The sequence below is a fragment of the Manis pentadactyla genome, chromosome 7 (assembly GCF_030020395.1).
Source record: "Manis pentadactyla isolate mManPen7 chromosome 7, mManPen7.hap1, whole genome shotgun sequence".
Classification (NCBI taxonomy): domain Eukaryota; kingdom Metazoa; phylum Chordata; class Mammalia; order Pholidota; family Manidae; genus Manis; species Manis pentadactyla.
The window spans coordinates 87,474,419-87,494,935 of NC_080025.1; the positions used below are offsets into that span (position 1 = coordinate 87,474,419).

Genomic DNA, 20,517 nt, shown 5'->3' on the forward strand with positions numbered 1-20,517 from the left:
CTTTATTTTGGCAGTTCCAGGATGGAGATTTTCTCATGTTCAGCAAATGTTCATTGTGCACCCACTTTGAACTGAGATCTGTTCTAGGTGTTGGGGTAAAAATGTTACTGGAAAATGCAAAAAATCCTTCCATCAGGGGGCTTGTCTTCTAAGGAAGGGAATGAGAAAATAGCAGAATAAATAAGCTAAATGTACAATACCTGATGATATTAAGTGTTATAGAAAAAATAAAGAAGGAAAAGTTGCTTACATATTTTGAGTGCTTGCAGTTAACTCTGATGCTTAGGAAATGTGAATATGTTCTTTGAATATAGATTTCAGGGAGATGAAGTCAAGAGCTTTGCACTTATTTGGAGAAAGAACATTCCAGATAGATAAAACAGGCAGTGCAAATATCCTGAGATGTAAAAACACTCCTATATTAGAGCGATTTCTATAGGAACCAGTAAAGATGAACAGGAGACTGAAGCAGGAGTGAGGGAGGACAAGAGTAGTAGGAAGTAAAGTTAAAGATATGATCTTGGCTGGTGTGTGAACAGGCAGATCATGGAGGATATTAGACCATAAGTAAGGGGTTAGGGCTTTAAGGTGGAGTGGAATCAGCAGTCACTGAAGATTTGCAGCAGGAAACTACATGATCTGACATATTTTACCAAGATCATATGACCATAATAAAACTATATCAGACAAAAGATATTCCAAGTTCAACTTTCACATTTTCAACAAAACAAACTTTACACAGCTAATAAATGACCTTTAGAAGACAAAAGTGAATCACTGAGCTATTATAGATTAAGTAACTAACTAAAACATTGAACAAGGAAAGGACTTCAATTCATTTATCAAGTGTTGATTGACTGCTCTGTGTATGATACTGTGCTAGCTACTGGGAAAAAGAGCCCAGAGGCAGACAATAACTTAAAAGTTTTCTTTCTCTATTTCCATTCCAATATTTATTTCTAGTTTAGACCATTAGCTAATTATGTTAAATTGAAAATTGACATAAAGTCCATTGAGCCAAAGCATATAAATTCATGTGTAGTATCACTAACTTCCTGAAATTCCAAATACACATTTTTGATATTAAAATACTTTCAGAAAAATCGGCATTTTTTAAATGTCTCACTTCTTATGCTATTCTTGTACTGCAACTGATTGCTCATTACTTCAAACTGAGGAGAGCTCCCTGACAGTCACTTATTAACTTCCATGTAGAAACCTTTTAAAAAGAAAGAGAGAAAACCTGGCATGTATTTAATATCAGCTTTGACAAATGAAAAATTTATACCACCTCAGAGGCACATAATCCATTAAATTGTAGCCTTAACTAAGACTAATATTTATTAAGACTCAACAGAGAGAAAATTAGAAATGTGTTTTTTAGTGAAGGATGGCTATGGCAAGAATAAAACAATGCTACTCCAAGTTGCTTTAGTAATTACAAAATGCGAACAAGGGATTGGAAGAATTCTAAGAATGTTTTTATCATGATTTTCAGTGTATCTTGTAATCAGTAGTCTGTATCCAACTAGCTTTCCTACTTCAGTTGGAATCCATTTAATCTACTATGTCTATTTTTCAGAGTTGTCAGTAGGACAGATGTGAGCTGTCACTGAAACACATACATAAAGGCACTAAAGCTATTTTCTTCTCAAAAAATAAAACCTAATAAAGATGTCTTGAAAAACTATGCCTATGCAATTTTCACTAACAATGCCAGTTTTTAAATTATTGCTTCCTTGTGTGTTCACTTTAAAAGGCAATATCCAAAGGGAGTTCTCTTAATGCAGGTATGTGTACAGGCATATTATATGTGTATCTTCTTCCCTGCTAGACTGTAAGATCCAACACAACTTGGCATTGCATAGTGCTTATCATTGTCTTTTACACGGTACATCCTTGTTATATATTTTAGGTATATACACTGGGATAGCTAAAGAGCAAAATTTCACTGAATTACTTTTTTGTAAGCAATATGACAAGAAATAAAAATCAATTCAGGTGGGATGATAAGAATTTATAAAATAGAGTAAACAAAATGCTCTTGGCAGGAATATATTCTTTCACTTGATAAATCTCAAATGAGTATAAGTATGAGAATATATGGCATATATTTAATATTATAGCACATTAAAGCAAAAGAAAATCAACAAAACTAGTGATAACAAAATAACCAAGAACTTGGAAGGATTCAAATAGATAGCATTCCATAAATACCATTCTTTTTAATCCATCAAAACTCAAATCTACCATGGTCAATACTGAGAGGAATCATCAAGCTGGGAAAGTATAGAAGAGCAGAAAATAGTTAGCGTATTAAAGGAATGGACTGAAATTTTACCACTGGGTCAGGGAATCCACTAATTATCTTCAGGGTGTAAGAATTCCCTGAGTTGAAGCAATCTGTAAAACAGATTAATCAGTTTGACAGTTTTGATAGCAAAGACCATCTTGGACATTTTTGTTTCTTCCACAGGGCCAGACACAATATCTAGTCTACATTATAAGTGTAATAATTGCATTTGGGAAGCAGTCCAATAGCTTCTTCCTTTCCTAAAGGCTTTTCTCATTTTCTGTATGTTTATCTCTCATTGGGGGTGTTTTTATGCCAAACTTCTCCATTTAATCTTTATAGTCAGCAATATGCTATATTATCCATAAGTGGAAAGATGATATTAGAAACCTGATTAAATGAAAATATGATCTAAATGTTACTGCGTCCTAGAAATTGCGCTAAGGATTTTATGTATATGCTCTACTTTAATCTTCACAATAACCCAGTGAATAGAAGCTATTACTACTTCTATTTCATAAATGATAAAACTGAGGCTCAAAAAAGTAAATTGCCCAAAGTCAATAGCTCCTAGTTAGTCCCAAGGACCTAAATATTCTAAGCCCATAATGTTATAATTAAAGTATAATTTATAGACAGATTTTCCAATATTCACACATGATGCAAGATACATGATTGACTGCTCTGTGTATGATACTGTGCTAGCTACTGGGAAAAAGAGCCCAGAGGCAGACAATAACTTAAAAACTTTTTTTTGTCTATTTCCATTCCAATATTTATTTCTATATCTATTACTAGAAAGCTGATTCATCACTTTGAATAAATTGACTAGTCTATCAGTAAGCATGCCAATTCTGAAAAAAAGGATATAAAATAAAGTATAAAAATGAAAAGTACTAGTATATCTATTCAGTTCCTGAATCTTGACAACTCTTGAGTTGACTGTAACTCTTTTCATACCCTGAGACATTCTAAGTGCAACCTATTACTTTTGGTTGTGTCTTTGAAATGTGTTCTAATTCTGTACCCAGCTTTCATTATAATCCCAATTGCCATGCCATTTTTCATCACTTGATTGGACTGCTTCAATAACTCAAGCCTGGTCTTCTTTTCCACCTAAGTCTATTGTCCACATTGCTTTTGGTAGTATTTTGATAAATAGAAAATTTTTAGTGTGTTGATCTTATAAATGTTATTGATGATTTACTTTACCTACTAAAAAAACTTAAAATCCTTAGATGGTCTAAGCTTCTCTACCCAAACTTGTACAGTTACTTTTCCCTAGTGTCCTTCAGTGCTCTTCTGCTCAAAAAAGTTCTCCTGTTGATAAGACACACAAACGACAGACAAGCTGTAAAAATAAGCTTTAGCTGCAGCAAACACCTAAAATGTTTGTTCTAGTTGTCCTTGGAAAAGTGCAAAAAAGTCACCTGAAGATCCCAGCCTCACTTCTCTCTCACATGGTTTTTAACTCTTACATAAATTGTTTAATAAATACGGTGAAAGGAATGAAAGAATAATCTACATAGAGTATTTAAATAACACAGTCCAAAGCTGGCTGTTATTATTAAACTAAAGAGAGTTACTAGTTTATTTTCCAAATTATTTAAGCTTGTTTTAAAAACTCATTTGTAGAAAAAGCAATTGGAAGCAATTAGTATAATTGATAAATATTTACCTGTTTTTAAATTTCTGTATATTTATCATAGAAAGCTGGGGAGAAGTAGATCAACTGTGACAGATATCACCTAGCCACTTGAAGCAGTAAAATCATGAATCTAAGCTTTTTAGGATAAGATACAGCAGGTGGTCCTTCTCAAATTCTAAATCTTTCATAGGTATAAGATAGTGTATATTTTATAAAGGTTGAGAATCGATCCTCGGTGCAATTACTAGAAATCTTCAAGAAGCCATTCAAATTGATTTAATTATATGATGCAATTAATCTCATAAGCATCCGTGTATCTTCTCAAATTGTTGGACATAGTTTTATTCTGTTATAACAATTCTATGAGTATCAAGGCAAAAAAACTGAGGCTACATATTGAAATGGAAGTTACTATATATTGCAACAATAATTAATGCATAGTCAATATCAGGTTAATAACAGAATTATAGGCACTGTATTATGCCATTTGATGGTGTGTTTTCAAAATTGTGTTCTGGTTGTGGGTTTGATAAGAGGAAGATGACTGAAACTGTGCTGATAATAATAAGGAAGAGAAGCAGAAATACTGGTTAACATGTAACTTCCATTCCTTGCTAACTAATTATCCTGGCATTTATGTAGTTGTAGAGGATGCAGCAAATACAACAGACAAATAAAGCTACTCCCAGGATAGCATTCTTCATTGCAGTCAGGCTTTGCGGGGGAAGCAAGTCACATATTATGTCCTCTACTCATACCTTGTGGTAGAAGAAAATTAGAGTTGGAAAAGACATTAGTTATCTTTGCTTTATAGATGAGAAAAGTTAGGCTCTGAGAAAATTAAAGTTACAGGATTGGCTAGGGGTATTTCTCAGATATTCTCACTTTCACCTTCCATATATATTTCAGAACTTTGGTAGGAAATAATATTGATCATAAACTCTGACCAATAGCCACTGCCTTTAAACATCAATAGAACACCTATATGTCTGACACAGAAATGATTATTTTATGTCTACTTTAGAATTAAACCCTTTTAACCACTCAAAAAGCCAATACTCTCTTCTCTTTATAGGTGAGCAAACTGAGGCTAGGAGAGATGGACTAACTTGTCAAAGACCTTCTAATATGAGCACATGGGGGATCTGAACTCAGTTCAGCTGAACTCCTAAGACCAGGTTTCTCTGTTATACTTCCTAGATACTTTCTTTAGTGGGCAAGGTTGAATTTGTTTGTAGAAGGACAATCATAGCTTACAATAAAAGGGTGTTTCTATCATTGCTAATAATTATATCAGTGTCAATATCCTTGTTAAAGACACTTAAAATACTACATAAGGTAGCAGCACTACAAAATGTAGGTTCTAAATTCCCAGGTTTCCTATTAAGGGTTTGAAGCAAATCACTTGTCCGAAAGGGTACACAAATTAACAGAAACTACAGTAGGAAGTACCAAGTGAAAGATAAGGGAAGCCCAGGGAGCTAGGCAAAAGTAACTCAGCAGTGGGTCAAGGATCATCTAATGACAGGAAATGTAAAGAAAATATCCTACATTCACAGAACACTGACAGGCAGAGAACATGCACAGTGCAATAAATATGCATGCCCTCATTCTGTTTTTTACATTTGGCTACCCTCAGCTTTCCCTGTTCTATCCTGCAACAGAAATTGCAAACCTACTACATAACTGCATATGCAACAAAGACTAAGCAAGGGAAAGGACGGAAGAAACTCATTCTGCTGACCTCAGGGAAAGGCAGGGCTAACCTGGACACCAGTTTTCAGACTGCCTCTAATCAGGATGGAGATTGTGCACAAAGGTGTATTTGTTGACCAGCACGCTCAACAAATGCCCTTTAATGGCTAAAGCCAGCCTCATAAAAGCAGCTCTTTACTCTGAGGAGCTGCCTTCTCATACGGGGAAACCCATGCCATGCGTCTTTGGGTGAGCTAGTAGGTTTCCACAAAGGTCGGGGATGAGATTAGGGAAAGGTCATCCTCTGAAAGAGGCTAGTGAAAGTTACCAGAGTCCGTGGGTTGCCATTTCAGCTGTGTGCCATCCTAGGAGACTGAAATATGTTAAGTTCTGTACCTAAGTCAGTTAAAATAATTTTGATGTGATCAACTGCACTGTAACATGTTGGAGATGAAATTACAGTTGTCACTGAAACCACAAGGAAACTTGTAAGAAGCTGCTATTACATGTCCAGTATTGTCCAAGGGAGATGACATTATGGTTTTAGACCAGTCATGTGTTTTAGTGTGACTGAAACATCCAGTTAAAGAACACAAAAATGTGCTGTAATTCTAAACACCCAATTGAACTATGGACCTTAAACTTGCTTTAGAAAATGGACTTTCCCAGGGGAAAGTGGCTGAACTAACAGATGAGTTCTTCTTTCTCCAAGGAGAGCAAAAGTCAGTAGCTTTTCAATTACATTTCCCTCATCCAGTTCTAACAGCATTTAGACCAATAAATAGTCCTTATCACTTACATTTAAATGGAATTTTTAAACCTCTCACTGTAATAAATTAAGACTTTCATTTAATAAATTATTTATCAGACCCTGGTTATGTTTTGGTGAAAACAGAAAATTAAATTCAAGAGTTCTACAAAACTGAAGCCCACACTCTGGATCTAGCTCCTCCATTGGAGACTTAGGCTTGAACAAGTATCAGTCAATTATAACTTTAAGTATTACAGATAATTTTACATATTACATGAAGCTTACTGGTACAACACAGTTCAGTGTTATGGATGAGAAATGCATAGCTCACATCAGAATAAAGAAAGAAAAGACAGATTTTAATAGAAAAGAAAAAGTCTTACTTGGTTAAGAATGTCTTGTTTCTGTGCATGCAGGGAAAGAAAGAATACATGTGTTAATGTAAGATAATTTATACTCATTATCTCATTTTGCTGATAATTTAGCTGAAAGGTCAAGTTACATAGATAGATTGTAAAACACACCCTAAATCCATGAGTCTCAAAATTTGGTTCCTAAACAGCAGCAGAAGCATCAACTAGTAAACGGACAGAAATACAAATGTTTGAGCCCAGTTATGGACACACAGAAATTACAGAGAGGGCGGGAAGCAGGCAGAAATCCGTGTTTTCAGAAGACACCAAGGTGATTCTGAAGCAAGCTAAAACTTGAGAATTACTGACTAGATCAATCTTTTAAAGCAAACAGTTCTAATTGATATGAGGTAAATACAATTAGTAACACACACAGTATGATTAAAGCCTTGCGGTTAAGATTATAAAAATATAACAGTATGTATAAATATGTTAGATTATGCATACTTATTCCCCACTCCTATTGTTTCCTTCTATTAACACCATGTCTAGCTCTCTCTCCATGCCTTTAAATATAAATGTTTTTCCATACATATGCCACTACTTAATTTCTCCCCACGTCTTTTGAGATCAATGGAACAATTAAAATTGAATCAGAAATCCGTGTGTGTATGTGTGTTTGTGTACACCCTCAATACCAAACTGTTTCCCTCATATTATCAAATTCCACTATACCCATGAATGATTTGTAACTGAGATATCCTTACTGTGTTTTACTGTGAACCCTCACATTAAGACTGGATGGCTACTACAAACTAGCTGTCACCATACTCTTAACATTAAAGTATTCACAAAAGATTAAGTGGAGACTAGTAGGAATACCTTACTTTGTTAGTCATGAGTCATTAGTGATCATGGACACTGGCATATGCTGTACTCATTACTTAAGCAAAATCATTCAATGTATGTGAAAATACCTTGCTCTTCCCCTTATTCTTCTCATTGCCCAAGGCCTTCCTTCTCTTCTGCATTCTAGTCAATCAAGGAAGAGGACAGCATCAGTCTTCAACTGGGATTCCAGGCAACTAGGCTTTAGTTACGGTTACTGTCATGAACCTAGCTGGTTAATCTTGGGAAAGTCATTTTACTTTTCTTAAAATCAGTTTCTGTATTTAAAAACTTCATAATCTTATTTGTTTGGGAATCTCAAGACCTTTATAAATTTTTGTTCTTAGAGGATCTTTAAAGCCATTGTTTAGATTTATTTATTTGTTGATTCTATTATTTATTTCTTCAAATAATAATTATCAAAAATATATAAAATAAATGAAAAATAAATGATTCATCCATACACTGCACTTAACATTTCTTCTCTATTAAAATAGATATAAACAGGTCATATTTTCTTTGGATTAAGGCTTATACATAGTACTTTTTAAAATTCAGTATTTCAAGTGAATAAGAAAAATAATGCATCTATCATTTAAGCAGTTTTACTTTGTAATGGAAAAAGTGATTTCAGAGACTTAGGTTGTTCTCCCTGACAATATATTTTTTTATGTGGATGATACAAGCCATGTTCATTTTGGAAAACAAAAGATTAGTTATTTATCTGAAGGCTGACTAGATGAATCACTTTTCTAGTTTTTCTTGTATAAGAGCGTCAGTTAAGTAGTCATCTATGCCAAACAAGTTTGGGCTCAATGTGACTGGTCAGTAGAGAGTAATAACTTCATGTGTAGATTCACGGTATGAATTCTGTCATATTGTTAGAGTAACCTTTTATAAATTGGATGAAGTTGTGGACTGAAGAGAACCTCAAAGATTTCTTTCTCAATATTGAATATTCTTAATTATTTCCTGGTTGCTTTGTAAAATACGTACTGATGTTTACAAGAGTCATATAAACTTACAGTTTTTCTCCTGAAGGGAAAATACCTGTCAACCTGAAGATGAGTTGTTTTGCTTTTAAAGTAGAATGACTTTGGGGCCATAAGGAGATCTAAGGTTTTTGCTTTTCAGCTATTCATTATTTTATAAGGCACTGTAAGAGCAGATCTGTGCATTTATGGAGAGGTATTATATTATTTAAAAGGCTGACATCATCTGTCTAATAATGAATCTAGTAACTACCTCAATAAATCCAGTATATACAGTGACTGATAATCCTCATGACATGTATAACATCAGTAAGACTAAGTCTTGAGAGTCTTTTAAATAAGAAATCATTGAAGCAAAAAGGCTATGTTGCATACAAGCTCACATTCTAACTGAATTTATAGCCAGCAGCATTCTTTAAGGAGGAAAAAACTGGCTTTATCTCTGTATATAGATTAAATAACCTGCATGTTTTCAAGTATGGCTGGGAATGTAAACACTAATGACATTTTTGGGTCTTAGAGCAATTCAGCAATGTTGTCATCTTTACCTTTCCCACTTGGCTGTCTTAATCTTTGAGATTTACAGTTCTATAAATTTATCTGCCAACATTTTTTTCTCAGTCTATAGCATCTAGGAAAATAAAATGTGAGGGAAATGTAGGCCAAAATACATTCCTTTTTTCCCTGACACAGGAAAATGGGAATGGCTTTAAGTTGCCTTATTTTCCTCATTTTTCTAGGCATTAAATAATAAACCTTATTTTTCAAAAAGCAATCTTAAGTTAAAGAGTTTTAAAAGGTACAGTGTAAGAATGTAGACAGAATAGAAAATATGGCATGGAAAACAGCTAACTGTTAAAATTACTGAAAGCAAATTATAAAACAAAGTTTTGAGGTTGGAACTTAGTTAGGTTTTGACTAAAATGTAAATATTCTATAAATTCCAGAGAAGTATAATATTGAAGGATAACCAAGATCTGTGCTCTTCTAAACATTCAGAACCACAGTGACAATGATAACCAAAAATAAATCACATTTAAATCAGCAAATAAATCTAGATGGCTAGATAGCACAGCCAGGCAAAAGGGTCTTTTGCCAAAGGTAGTTTGCTTTTACTCCCATACAACGCTATTACCACTCCATGAAGCCGCAAAAGGACTCACAGCCAAGATGGTCAACCATTCAAAATGTAACATTTCTCAGCTAACATTAAACAGAAAGTTACTTAACAAGTAACTGGGAAGGCACAGGCATTCATTAAAGAATGTGTTCAAGCAATTGACAATGCATAATGTTTTTATAAGGAAACAATTTCAGGGCTCTAAGTTTACCAGTAGTAGGTTAAAACAAGGTAGGGGGAAGAAATTCCTCTTTTTGTTCAAGCCGGCTCTTTAAAGTAATAGACCAGTTATATCCAGCACAGAATCTTTTTTCAGTCAAGGGAATAATTCCCCTAAAAGTTGTAACCCTTCTGCCCCACACCAATCTTCAGACGGAGTTAGAATTTGTAGGTCATAGAGTGAGCGTCAGGTACACTTTCTCTCCCTTTCTATCCAATCCTGTTTGACTTCCAGGAAAAGACCTACCACTATATTGTAGATGATCGATACTCTTTCAAGCCCACAATACAGAAATGCTATTTTCATTAGCAAAATTATTTTGAATGAAAAATGTAGTATGTGACTTTGAATGTATCTTCCAGAGGAGCATTAGCATTTCCTTATGAATTTCATTTTGTTTATGTTATGGTATATGGAATATATATATATATATTTTTTTTTCCCCAAAACTCTTCATTAAGAAATCCCTCCTCCAAGCATATATGAAACTGATATAAAGAAAAAAGTTTTACCCCTTCAGGATTATACTTTGCAAGCACTCCATTGCCATGGAATTCTTCAAGGACATCCTTCAGTTTCTTTGTAGAGTCTATAAGAAATAGAGAACACAAAAATCGTTTATACATACCTACTCTAGTTATGTAATAATCCAGTCCAGAAACAAAGGCCTTTTAAAATATAAATAATCACAAGCAGATATTAAATTTTAAAATGAACATGTAAAATGTTCTTTACCATTTTTGAAAGGCCATTTAATTGGAAAATGCAATCACAAAAGAAATGAACAGAAAAAAAAATGTTTTGTCCATGCATATTGCCCAAGATTAGGACAACTGCCAACATATTATATGAGTTGTTAATGAGCAAATAGATGAATATGTAGTATTTTTTCATTTGCTTTGATAATATAACATCTTAATGAATGAAATAAATTTAGTTAAAAAGAAAGCATAGGCATTCCTTGTATTATGCAATTTTTCATACATCACTCCATTCACTAACAATAACACTGCTGGACAAATAAGAAAAAAGTGTACAGCTAAGACTCAATGTAAATCCATTCAGAAGCAAGCTATAGATTTTAATTTTGCACATATTTTTTTCAGAGAGAATTTTCTAAATATAGAATAAAGCTCAACACGAAAGCTTATTATAATTCAACTAAGAAACAAAGTTTAGATATATTACCAAAAGTATTAAAAATTTTTTTTCAAATTTTTAATAATATTTAGAACTTTCATCATTATTAAGATAGTGACAAGAGAATCCTGAGTTAGCATGGGAAAAATGTCATGAATATATTATCAGACTTAAAGTTATATATAAATATAAATATATGTATTCCACATACTAAGGTAATGCTCTTGAAGTTATCAAAATACAGTTTTTGACCAAACCATCTCAGAATTACAGTGTATTTAAGTTAGAGGTAACAACAGCTAATAAATACTGATAAGTCATCTAAATATACAGTGAAGTTTGAATAATAGTGATAAGACAAGCTTGAAATTAAAATGTGAAGAATAAGCTAAAGATTCTAAGTTTTCCTCTAGGGAACAGGACATGGATATTATTTCCTATCATTTAAATATAATCCTTCCTGCCTTTACCCAAGCCTTTACCCAGGGATATTTGAATCACCATTAAATATTTCACAGTTTGAAAAAGCTGATTTACTAATGAGTCTTTGAAACACCCTGCTGGAAAATTCACTGTTAGATGCCTGTCAAGTGTATGATGCCTGTGTTTTGTGAATTATGCATTCATTTGGAATGTACAATTTTGTTTCCTTATGTTGTAAATTCTGTTTGGTTTTATAAGCATGCAACCTGTATTTTTTTAACTGCATTAAAATTCACATAACATAAATTCATCACTTTAACCATTTTAAGTATACATTTCAGTGCTTTTTTTTTAGTATGTGCACAATTATGTGCAACCATTACCACTATCTAATTCTTGAACATTCCATTACCCCAAAGAGACACACAATGTTCTGAACATTTCACAGAAATAGGATCATATAATATGATACCTTTGTGTTTGGCTTCTTTCACTTAGCATAGCATCTTCAAAGTTGTTGTGTTATAGCATGTATCATTTCTTTTTATAGATAAATATATTGTATTTTATGGATATACCACAATTTATCTGTTCATCAGCTGTTGCATATTTGAGTTGTTTCCATGTTTTGTATTATGAATAATGCTGCTATGAACGTTCAAATATGCATATTTTTGTGCAAATATGTATTTCAATTCTCTTGGGTATATACCTAAGAGGGGAATTGCTGGGTCATATGGTAACTATTCAACATTTTGAGAAATTGTCACAAAGGTTTTCACAGGGCTATACTATTTTACGTTCCTACCAAAAATGTAGGAGGGTTCCAATTTCTCTACATCTTTGTCAACCCTTGATTACTTTCATATTTTTTTATTATAGCCATCCTTGTGGATATGAAATGGTTTTGATTTATATTTGATTAGGTATTTGCTAATTACTAATGATGTTGAACATTTTTTCATGTGCTTATTGGCTATTTGTGTATCTTCTTTGGAGAAATATCTATTCAAGCCTTTTAACCATTTTGAAATTGGATTGTTTTGTCTTTTTTTTGTTGAGATTCTCTGGTGTGTGTGAGTGTGCATGTGCATGTGTGTGTACTATAGCATACTTGAAGCCTGTACAGCTTCCTATATTTTTTTTTTGCAGTATATATTTTGCTAGTACTTTCTGTACTGTGATCAAAGTTAATTTCTTATGCTGTGTTCCTTGCTAGATTGCCTAGGGAAGAAAATATACATTTAATTTTTACTTACCATTCAAATTCCTTACAGAACCAAAATGAGAGAATTGCAATACTGTGATTGAAATTGATCAAAGCTATTCCTAAATTATAACAAATTACAGTAATCGCTTTGACATGTACCTTGGCAGAAACATACACCACCTCAGAGACCAGGTTTTCCACATTAAAAAGAAACATGATGCAGATTCCTTATTCCCAAGTCCTCTTTGTGAAAGATAATGCACTATTCTAAGGTAGCAGAACAGCTTTTACCTCCCCTTTACAGATGTAGATGTCAACCTTCTCTGCATAGCTGCAGAGATATATGTGGATACACAAATGGAAAAACATATCCCACAACTATGTGTATTTTAACCATATTTTGTTCCGTGGTAAAATGGAAGAGGGAAAATTTTAAAAAATGGCTTCTTATGCATAGGCCCTTCTCAGAACTTCAGAGATACTGCCTGAAGATGGGCTCTTCATTTCCAGTTTCCATAGAAGTAAAAACCACATTTGGCATTTTTATAAATGTTCCAGAGAAGGCAACAGCCCTTAAAATTATTCGTGTCAGTTTTTAGCATTTTTACTTGTCATAGTTTTCACACTGGAATATTCTTGGTGGGGAGACCTCTAGGAATGAGTTCATAAATTAAGAACCAAAAATCTCTGTATTTGTCACTGCATTTTCCATGAAATAAGGCTCAATGATGGCCTTGGTCTGGAACAATTAATAAGCTCTAATTCAATTTCAAATGAATCACCATCGAATCAACTTGATCCTTTTCCAATTCTCAAGTTTCATTTTTAATATCTTGATATTTGAAGTTAATGCACAATCCAACCCCTATTTCACAGTCTAGTTTAGAAACTGGAGCCTTATCTTGTTCTTGTACTCCTGTCCCAATAACCTTTCTCAGGCCCAGACCCTCTTAAGAGTGAGGCCTAGACTTACCCAGACAATCTTCTATAGATGGATATTTTGTTTGGGACACCATAGGGTCCCAGATATCCTGCCTGGGATCCATAACCTTTAAACAGGATTCCCTTACCTGTCCTGCTTGGATTCCCAAATTGTACTTCATTGTAAAATTCCTAGTGCTGTGTTCCACCTATATTCAGAGAAAAACACACATTTCTTAACTTTTAACTCAGAGGTTTTTCTGGATTTGTTCCGATTATCTATCACCATAACTAGTCTTACCTTTTTTCATGTGAACTATGAATTATGTTTGTCTATAACAACCTTGGGGCAGTGGAGAGAACAAAGGATGCATGACTGTGTCAGACCTACCCTGTGCTACAAGGAGGACACCAAGGAAGTGATGCCTGGGTGAGTAGATAGTAGGTGAGTGAAAAGACATAGTCTCAGTCATATTTCAACTAATATTGGAGATTCAAATACAAGAGGACAGTGACACATTCTGGGCTGAGCAATGCTGATAAATCCAGGCAGGAAAACAGCTGTGAGCTGGGTGATCAATTCACAGTTAGTACATATCTATAATGGGACAAATGCCTATAGAATCCAAGAATATTGGTAACAGAAGTGCTGGGCAGCCAGGTTCAAACAGCTGGTTTAATCCTTGGGATGAAGGATCAGAATAGATAATTAGGACAAAATACTGAGTCTCCTAGAAAGCAAAGGAAGGTTGTGACTGAAGCAATTCTGAAATACAGGGCTCCTTCCAGAGGCACTGATGCATGACTTGACTTGTCATACAGGGCAGGAGACTTGGAGAAAAACACTGGACATCATTACTGTTCTTTGAAAGGCAGATCCGTTTTACAAGGAAGTAATTTAATATTAATAACCACACAAAGAGAATGGAGTCATTTTAGGTCACCTTTTTCATCACCACCAGAGTCATCTAAGAACTAAGGTGGTATGAGCCTAAAAGTGGGAGTCATTTGGTTCAACACCTTTATTCTATATGCTGGGACAAAGGATATGTATATGGGGACTGACAAAGTAGATTTTCCATGGCTTATCTTTCTAGCACCTGCTCTAGTTTATACCTCATTCCAGAAGTCCCCTAAAGTGCCTATTCCCTGTGAATCCTCTCATTTTTGGCTGAGTCACATCACATATAATGCCATGAGAGTAAAACTAGCTACATTTTTAGGAATGGACAATTATGAGTACTCTGAATTTTTACATGATTTTCATGGAAAAACTAATTCCTTTCACATAATTCTGAAATAAAAATGAAGCAGTAAGTACATTTGGCAATGTTTAGAAAATAGAAGAATCAAGCTAATGGGTCCAAAAAAACGCTACATAAAAAAATGAAACACTTCTAATTTGCCTCATATCTTTTTAGGTGTCTGTTATATCTTGCATGAGCTTCCTTTGTGATTTTACTGCCTCTTTATCCCCAAAAAACTCCACACACAGTTGTCAGATTAATTACAAAGGCCCAAGAAGCAATGGGAAGATTTAAAGCCAGATAAATTTGGATTTGAGTTCTGATTCCAGAACTCTTGGCTCAATGTCCCTGGGCATATTTTTAACCTCTCTGTACCTCAGTTTTCTAATAACAATATGGACCATGTAATACTGTATGTAGCAGAGTGTCTGGTGCCCAGTAAATTCCTGTTCCTTTGTTCCATCCTAAACATGACTTGAAACATATCATGATTACCCAACAGTTTCCTGTTGGGATTGAAGCACAAACTCTTCCTCTTGGTATCGTTAAGTGTGTAAAAATATGATTCAAACCTACCTACCAGTAATTACTTTCTATGCCTTCTTTATTTACAACTGAGTGTCCAGTCATCTAATTCCCAAGGTACCACCTGATTTTAGAGCCCTTCCTTTGCTCATGATATTCACTTTGTCCAGAAGTCCCCTCAATGTCAAATGAAGTTCAAGCATAATGCCAGTTTACCTGCCATCTGTCCACAAAACCCCTCAGAGCCTCCTGCAACCATAGGTGATAGCAACTTGCTCTCCAAGGAGCTCCCATAATAACTCTCTTAGCATCTACACCTGATTTATGTATTGAGTCTTATGAATACTAGTAATTAAAGTTCACATGTGCAGAGTGTTCAAAAGTTTGCAAAGTGCTTTATCCTATTATGTCATTTAAAACTCACACTTACCTTATGACTTTATAAACCTTCTTCCCTATTTAGCAGATGAAGAAAATCAAGGTTAAAGAGAGTATTACTTACTCAAAACCACATAGCTAAACAGTACTGAAGTAGTGATCCAAACTCTTGTATATGACCCAAATCTGTTCTCTTTACTTTGGGAAAAGAATCAATAGAAATTTTTATTACCAACAAGGCATCTACTATGGAGTCCATGACTTTTGTTAATTTGCTTCAAGTAATGTTATTACATATTTTTCTAATACATGAAAATATTCTATTTCTCTTTTACCAACCTAAATTAACAAATGAAAATATACTTTTTATATATACAAGAAATACAACAAAAGAAAATATGACAAAAGAACACAAAAAGTCATATGGATATTTTAAAAATATTTTTAAATATAATTTAGTTAGAATGTGTGATACATATTATATATATGTTCTTTTTGAAAACTTTAAAATACATGTAAATTGTATATTTATATTTCATACTTATTAAGAAGGCATCTTAAAGAATAAACAATAAAATTATTTTTCTTCATTATAAGGGGAAAGTACACAGAACAGACACAGAACTATTGAACTGAAGTAAAAGAAAAAAATCTGCAAATCACACACTCTCATTATGTCTCTTAAAAAAACCTGATTTTTGTTGCTTCTAAAGTAAACACATTCTAAAAGTTAAGGCCAATAGTTTTACCATCAAAGTATAACACGTTTTCAAGGAACTGACTCGAGGTTGATATCTAGTCCTTCATTGGCCAGAGCAGACAGGGCCATGCGGCCCCTGTTTCAGGGAGGACGTTGGATTTCCAGGGAAATGTGGAAGTCTGACAGCCAACACCTTTATCCTAATGTTACAGGGAACCTTGGAAAAGTCAGCTTTTGGGTCTCAGCTCAGTGCTTTCAAAAATTTCCTTTGTAATCTAAGCTTCCCCATGCTGTTTTTCCCCCTTACCACAAAGGGTATCAGTGGCCTAGAAACCTCTTCCTGCACCAAACCAAAGGCACCTTTGCAGTGGCTGTTCTAACCCTGTAGTAACTAGGGTTGCGTAGCTTCACTTGTTTAAAGAGAATTCTCTAATTTGAATCCTGAGCTAGGATTAATGTGCATATAACATATTTGTATTTGGTTCAAAATTAAATTTGATAATTAAAGTTTCTCTTAGCTATATAGTATTTAAAATGAGCAAAAGACCTTTATATTTGTCTAAGGAGAACCGTTTTATATCTAACTCAGTGGTACCCAAGCCTGGATTCATTTTAGGATTACTAAGGTAGTTTTTAAAGTACACTGATGTCTGAACCCAAACAAAACAGAGTGATCACAGCTGAATCCACTAGAGTAGATCCCACTAGATAGGAGAACTTTTGAATGATTCTTGTTTACGTGATTCTTACACGCAACTCAGGTTGAATTAATGAGTGCTCTGATCCTTAAAGAGATGCATAAAGAATTGGAGAATTAATTAGCATTTTTCTCCTGTATTTTCTTTCATATGAATATATATTTAATCTGGCTGTTGCCCAGGGGGTTTCTATTAGGGAGAAAAGAAAATACTTCACTGAACTCTTACTTAAACATTTATTTACCTTCACCTTAGGTCACAATATCATAAAACAGTATTTTGGAAATGCAGAAACCCAAAAATTGATATTGCCATTAATGAAATTCCCCAGGTAATACAAAAGATGTTCTACCTAAATTGTATTCACCAGCAGAAAATAAACACCTACAACATATAGAATAAAGTATTTGGAGAACTAGTCACCCAGAGACAGAAGTTCTTATCTCCCTGTGTGAGAATTATGGTCATAGGACAAAGAGACTGAAAAAAAAAAAAACATGGGCCTGTTGTTAAAAATAATAAGAGCCATGTTGCAGCATTTATATGCTACTTGAAAATCTATATACCTGGATTTTTAAAATCCTTCTAAGAAGAATATTCTAAGAATACAGCTATGCTAGGAAGACCTTTAAAAAAAACTTCTTAAGCTATTCTAAGTGTAAGTTCCCTCTCTACCTGTTCCTACTAAGCTCTTGAGATCATTGTTAACTTGAAAAGATGATAGCCATAATATATTCTGGAAAACTGCTATGCACACGGCAGTAACCATTTGTATATAAGGACAACTATTAAACCAAGAATAACTGTTGATTTGACACTATGAAGAAAATTTCCTTTCTCCTTTTGATATTGCTGGTAATCCTCTTAAACAGCCAATCCTTACAACACTTCCCTGCATTTGCTTTTTTTTTTTCCTTCTTAATCTGTCTACATTTAACTTTTATACGTGTGCATCTAGTCAGACACATTGGACAAAATTTTTGTAAGAACAATTCTTTGAAGAGACAAAGTTTTGGATAATTTTGTTATTAAAGCCTATGCCACTTAGATACTGTTTTGGGAGCTCATGAAAATATTCACATTTCTTAGTTAATAAAATTATAGTGATTATAGTATGTAGAAAATTCATTAAGAAAACATACACTTGAATTTGAGCCACTCATCTATATAACTAAAATTTTACACTAAAAATTTAATTTTAATTACAAATTATAAATTGATTGATGGTGATTCAGTGGTGTGCTGGTCAATGTTAAACAAATGTTGAGGGTACAAAATGTTCACTTGTAGAGTTTGCTGGCTTACCTATTAGTATTCCTACCACGGGATTTCAAGCCTCCAGAATGACATCATGAATGTGGAGTTGGGAAGAAATGCTAACAGTCCACACACATAAGCAGTAGTTAATGAATTAGTCAACGTAGAATTTCATATACTTTAGGGAAAATGAACTGGTCTTTCGAAACAAAGAGTGAAACTATAAACACAAGCCCTCCCTTGTGACTGCTCAAATGTTCTTTCAAATATTTGAGAGTATACATGTATTGTGTTTGGAACAAGTATTATTCTAAATGCTCAGTCATTGCACAGAACAGAGAATATCATTGCTTATGTAGTTAGTAGTCCTGTACATGAAGATAGAAAATAAACATAATAAATAAATGTAGTATAATAAAAAGTTTTAGGCATTTCATATTTGAGCCATCTATGGGACATCCAAATGTAGCCATTTAGAAAGCAGTTATATATGAGTATAGGAATCAGGAGATGGTTTGGGCTAAATAACTATATTGAGTGTCAGTTGTATAAATGATATGTAAAGCCATAGAACTGGCCAATCAACACAGAGTGAACACAGAAGACACCAAGAACTGAGACCTGGCGCACTCCAAAGTTCAGATGTCAGGAAAAGAGGAGGAATCTGCAAGAGCACTGAGTATCTAAGTGAAATAGCAAGAAAGCCAGAAAAAGAAATGTGTCATAAAAGCAAAATGTCCTATAATATCAAGTAAGATGAGAAGCAGAAGCTGACCATTGGAATTAGCAAAGCCATTCACATCCCTATCAAGAACTGTTCTAGTTTAGTGGTTAGGACCAAAGTCCAATGAGAATAAGTAAAAGAAAGTAAGATGGGAGGAATGGCAGGCAGCAGATACACGAAACCCATTCAACATTTGCTGCAATGGAAGCAAAGAATTTGAGCAGGAGCTGGACTGTAGGAAGTGGACTCAAGATGACTTTTTTTAAGAGGAGAGAAAAGAAAATAGGACATAGAAATGATCCAGTAGAGAAGGGAAAATTGAAAATGAAGGAAAAACCACTAAAATAGTGTCCTTAAGTGGGTAAAAAAATTATGCAATCTTGTTCTCAGCAGTAGGTCTGCTTTATCATGGGGGCACCGACAATTCACCTAAGTGAATATCTGGGTTCTTATGCAGGGGAGGTAGATGTCCAGCTGGGAAAAGAGATGCAGGGAAGTGATGGAGATGTGAGGAGAGAACCAAGGTGTTGCAAAGTCGTCCAGGAGAGAGCAAAAGGTAGTGGTCAGGGAAATGGGGTGTGACTGTCAGGCAGGCAGCTATAAAGCCGAAGGTATAAAGATCAAATTAACCAAAGTTGTGGCTCGTCCACCAAGTGCCATGGAGTGAGGGGCCGGGAAGTTAAGGAAGAAAGCAAGGAGATGGTTTTGGTGACATTTCGTGGAGGCCTGCACTTGGGTTTGGGATTATTATTTCATTTCACAGAGAGTCCACTGTGTGACTCTGCTGGTCTTTTCATTTGAGTGAGAACAGTTCTGAGCAGTTATTGTGCTTTTCAGAGCTTTCTGCCATCTGCTCTGATGCCAGCTCCTCTGCACATACAGCTGTATGGGGACATGGGAAACAGAAATTTTTAATTCAACTTGCTGTCAATGCTTCTTTCCCATGGGTTTTCACATCACAACAGTCATTCTTGTCTTTCTTTTCTTTCCTCTTCCTTCATTTTTCTCTTCATTTTTTAAAATGACTACTTATGCTTGGACACATTTAGTTCTGGTTGTCTTTTCAGCCATATTCCTTGTCCAGGAAATGATAAAATAGGGAGCTCAGTAGTTCAGCTCTATGTGGACCCATCATTATTACTAGTGAAAAATGGTTATTTCTCTAGAGGGACATCCTAAGCTCAGGTCCCAGCTCTGCTGCCCTCATCCTACCTTCCTGCTGCTGATGCTCTACCATGCCCAATATACACTTACTTGTTTCATTTTGGAAAGACTGAAAAATAACAGTGAGAAGATACTGAAGACTTTCTTCTCCTTGATGACACTTTCTAACT

At 34.4% G+C, this 20,517-nt stretch overlaps 1 protein-coding gene across 7 annotated transcripts in view; it reads right to left on the minus strand.

Annotated features, from left to right (window-relative positions):
* Positions 1-20,517, minus strand: part of DGKB (diacylglycerol kinase beta) — a 749,649-nt gene that overhangs the window by 585,898 nt on the left and 143,234 nt on the right. For 4 of the 7 annotated variants that reach the window (XM_057504557.1, XM_036894560.2, XM_036894567.2 and 1 more), the window contains exons 3-4: positions 10,473-10,549; positions 6,771-6,791 (exon numbers count right to left, since the gene is read on the minus strand). In XM_057504557.1, the coding sequence (XP_057360540.1) occupies positions 6,771-6,791; positions 10,473-10,549 (98 nt within the window). The remainder of the gene's footprint in view (positions 1-6,770; positions 6,792-10,472; positions 10,550-20,517) is intronic. The other 3 variants (XM_036894568.2, XM_036894565.2, XM_036894566.2) reach the window with 1 other exon arrangement.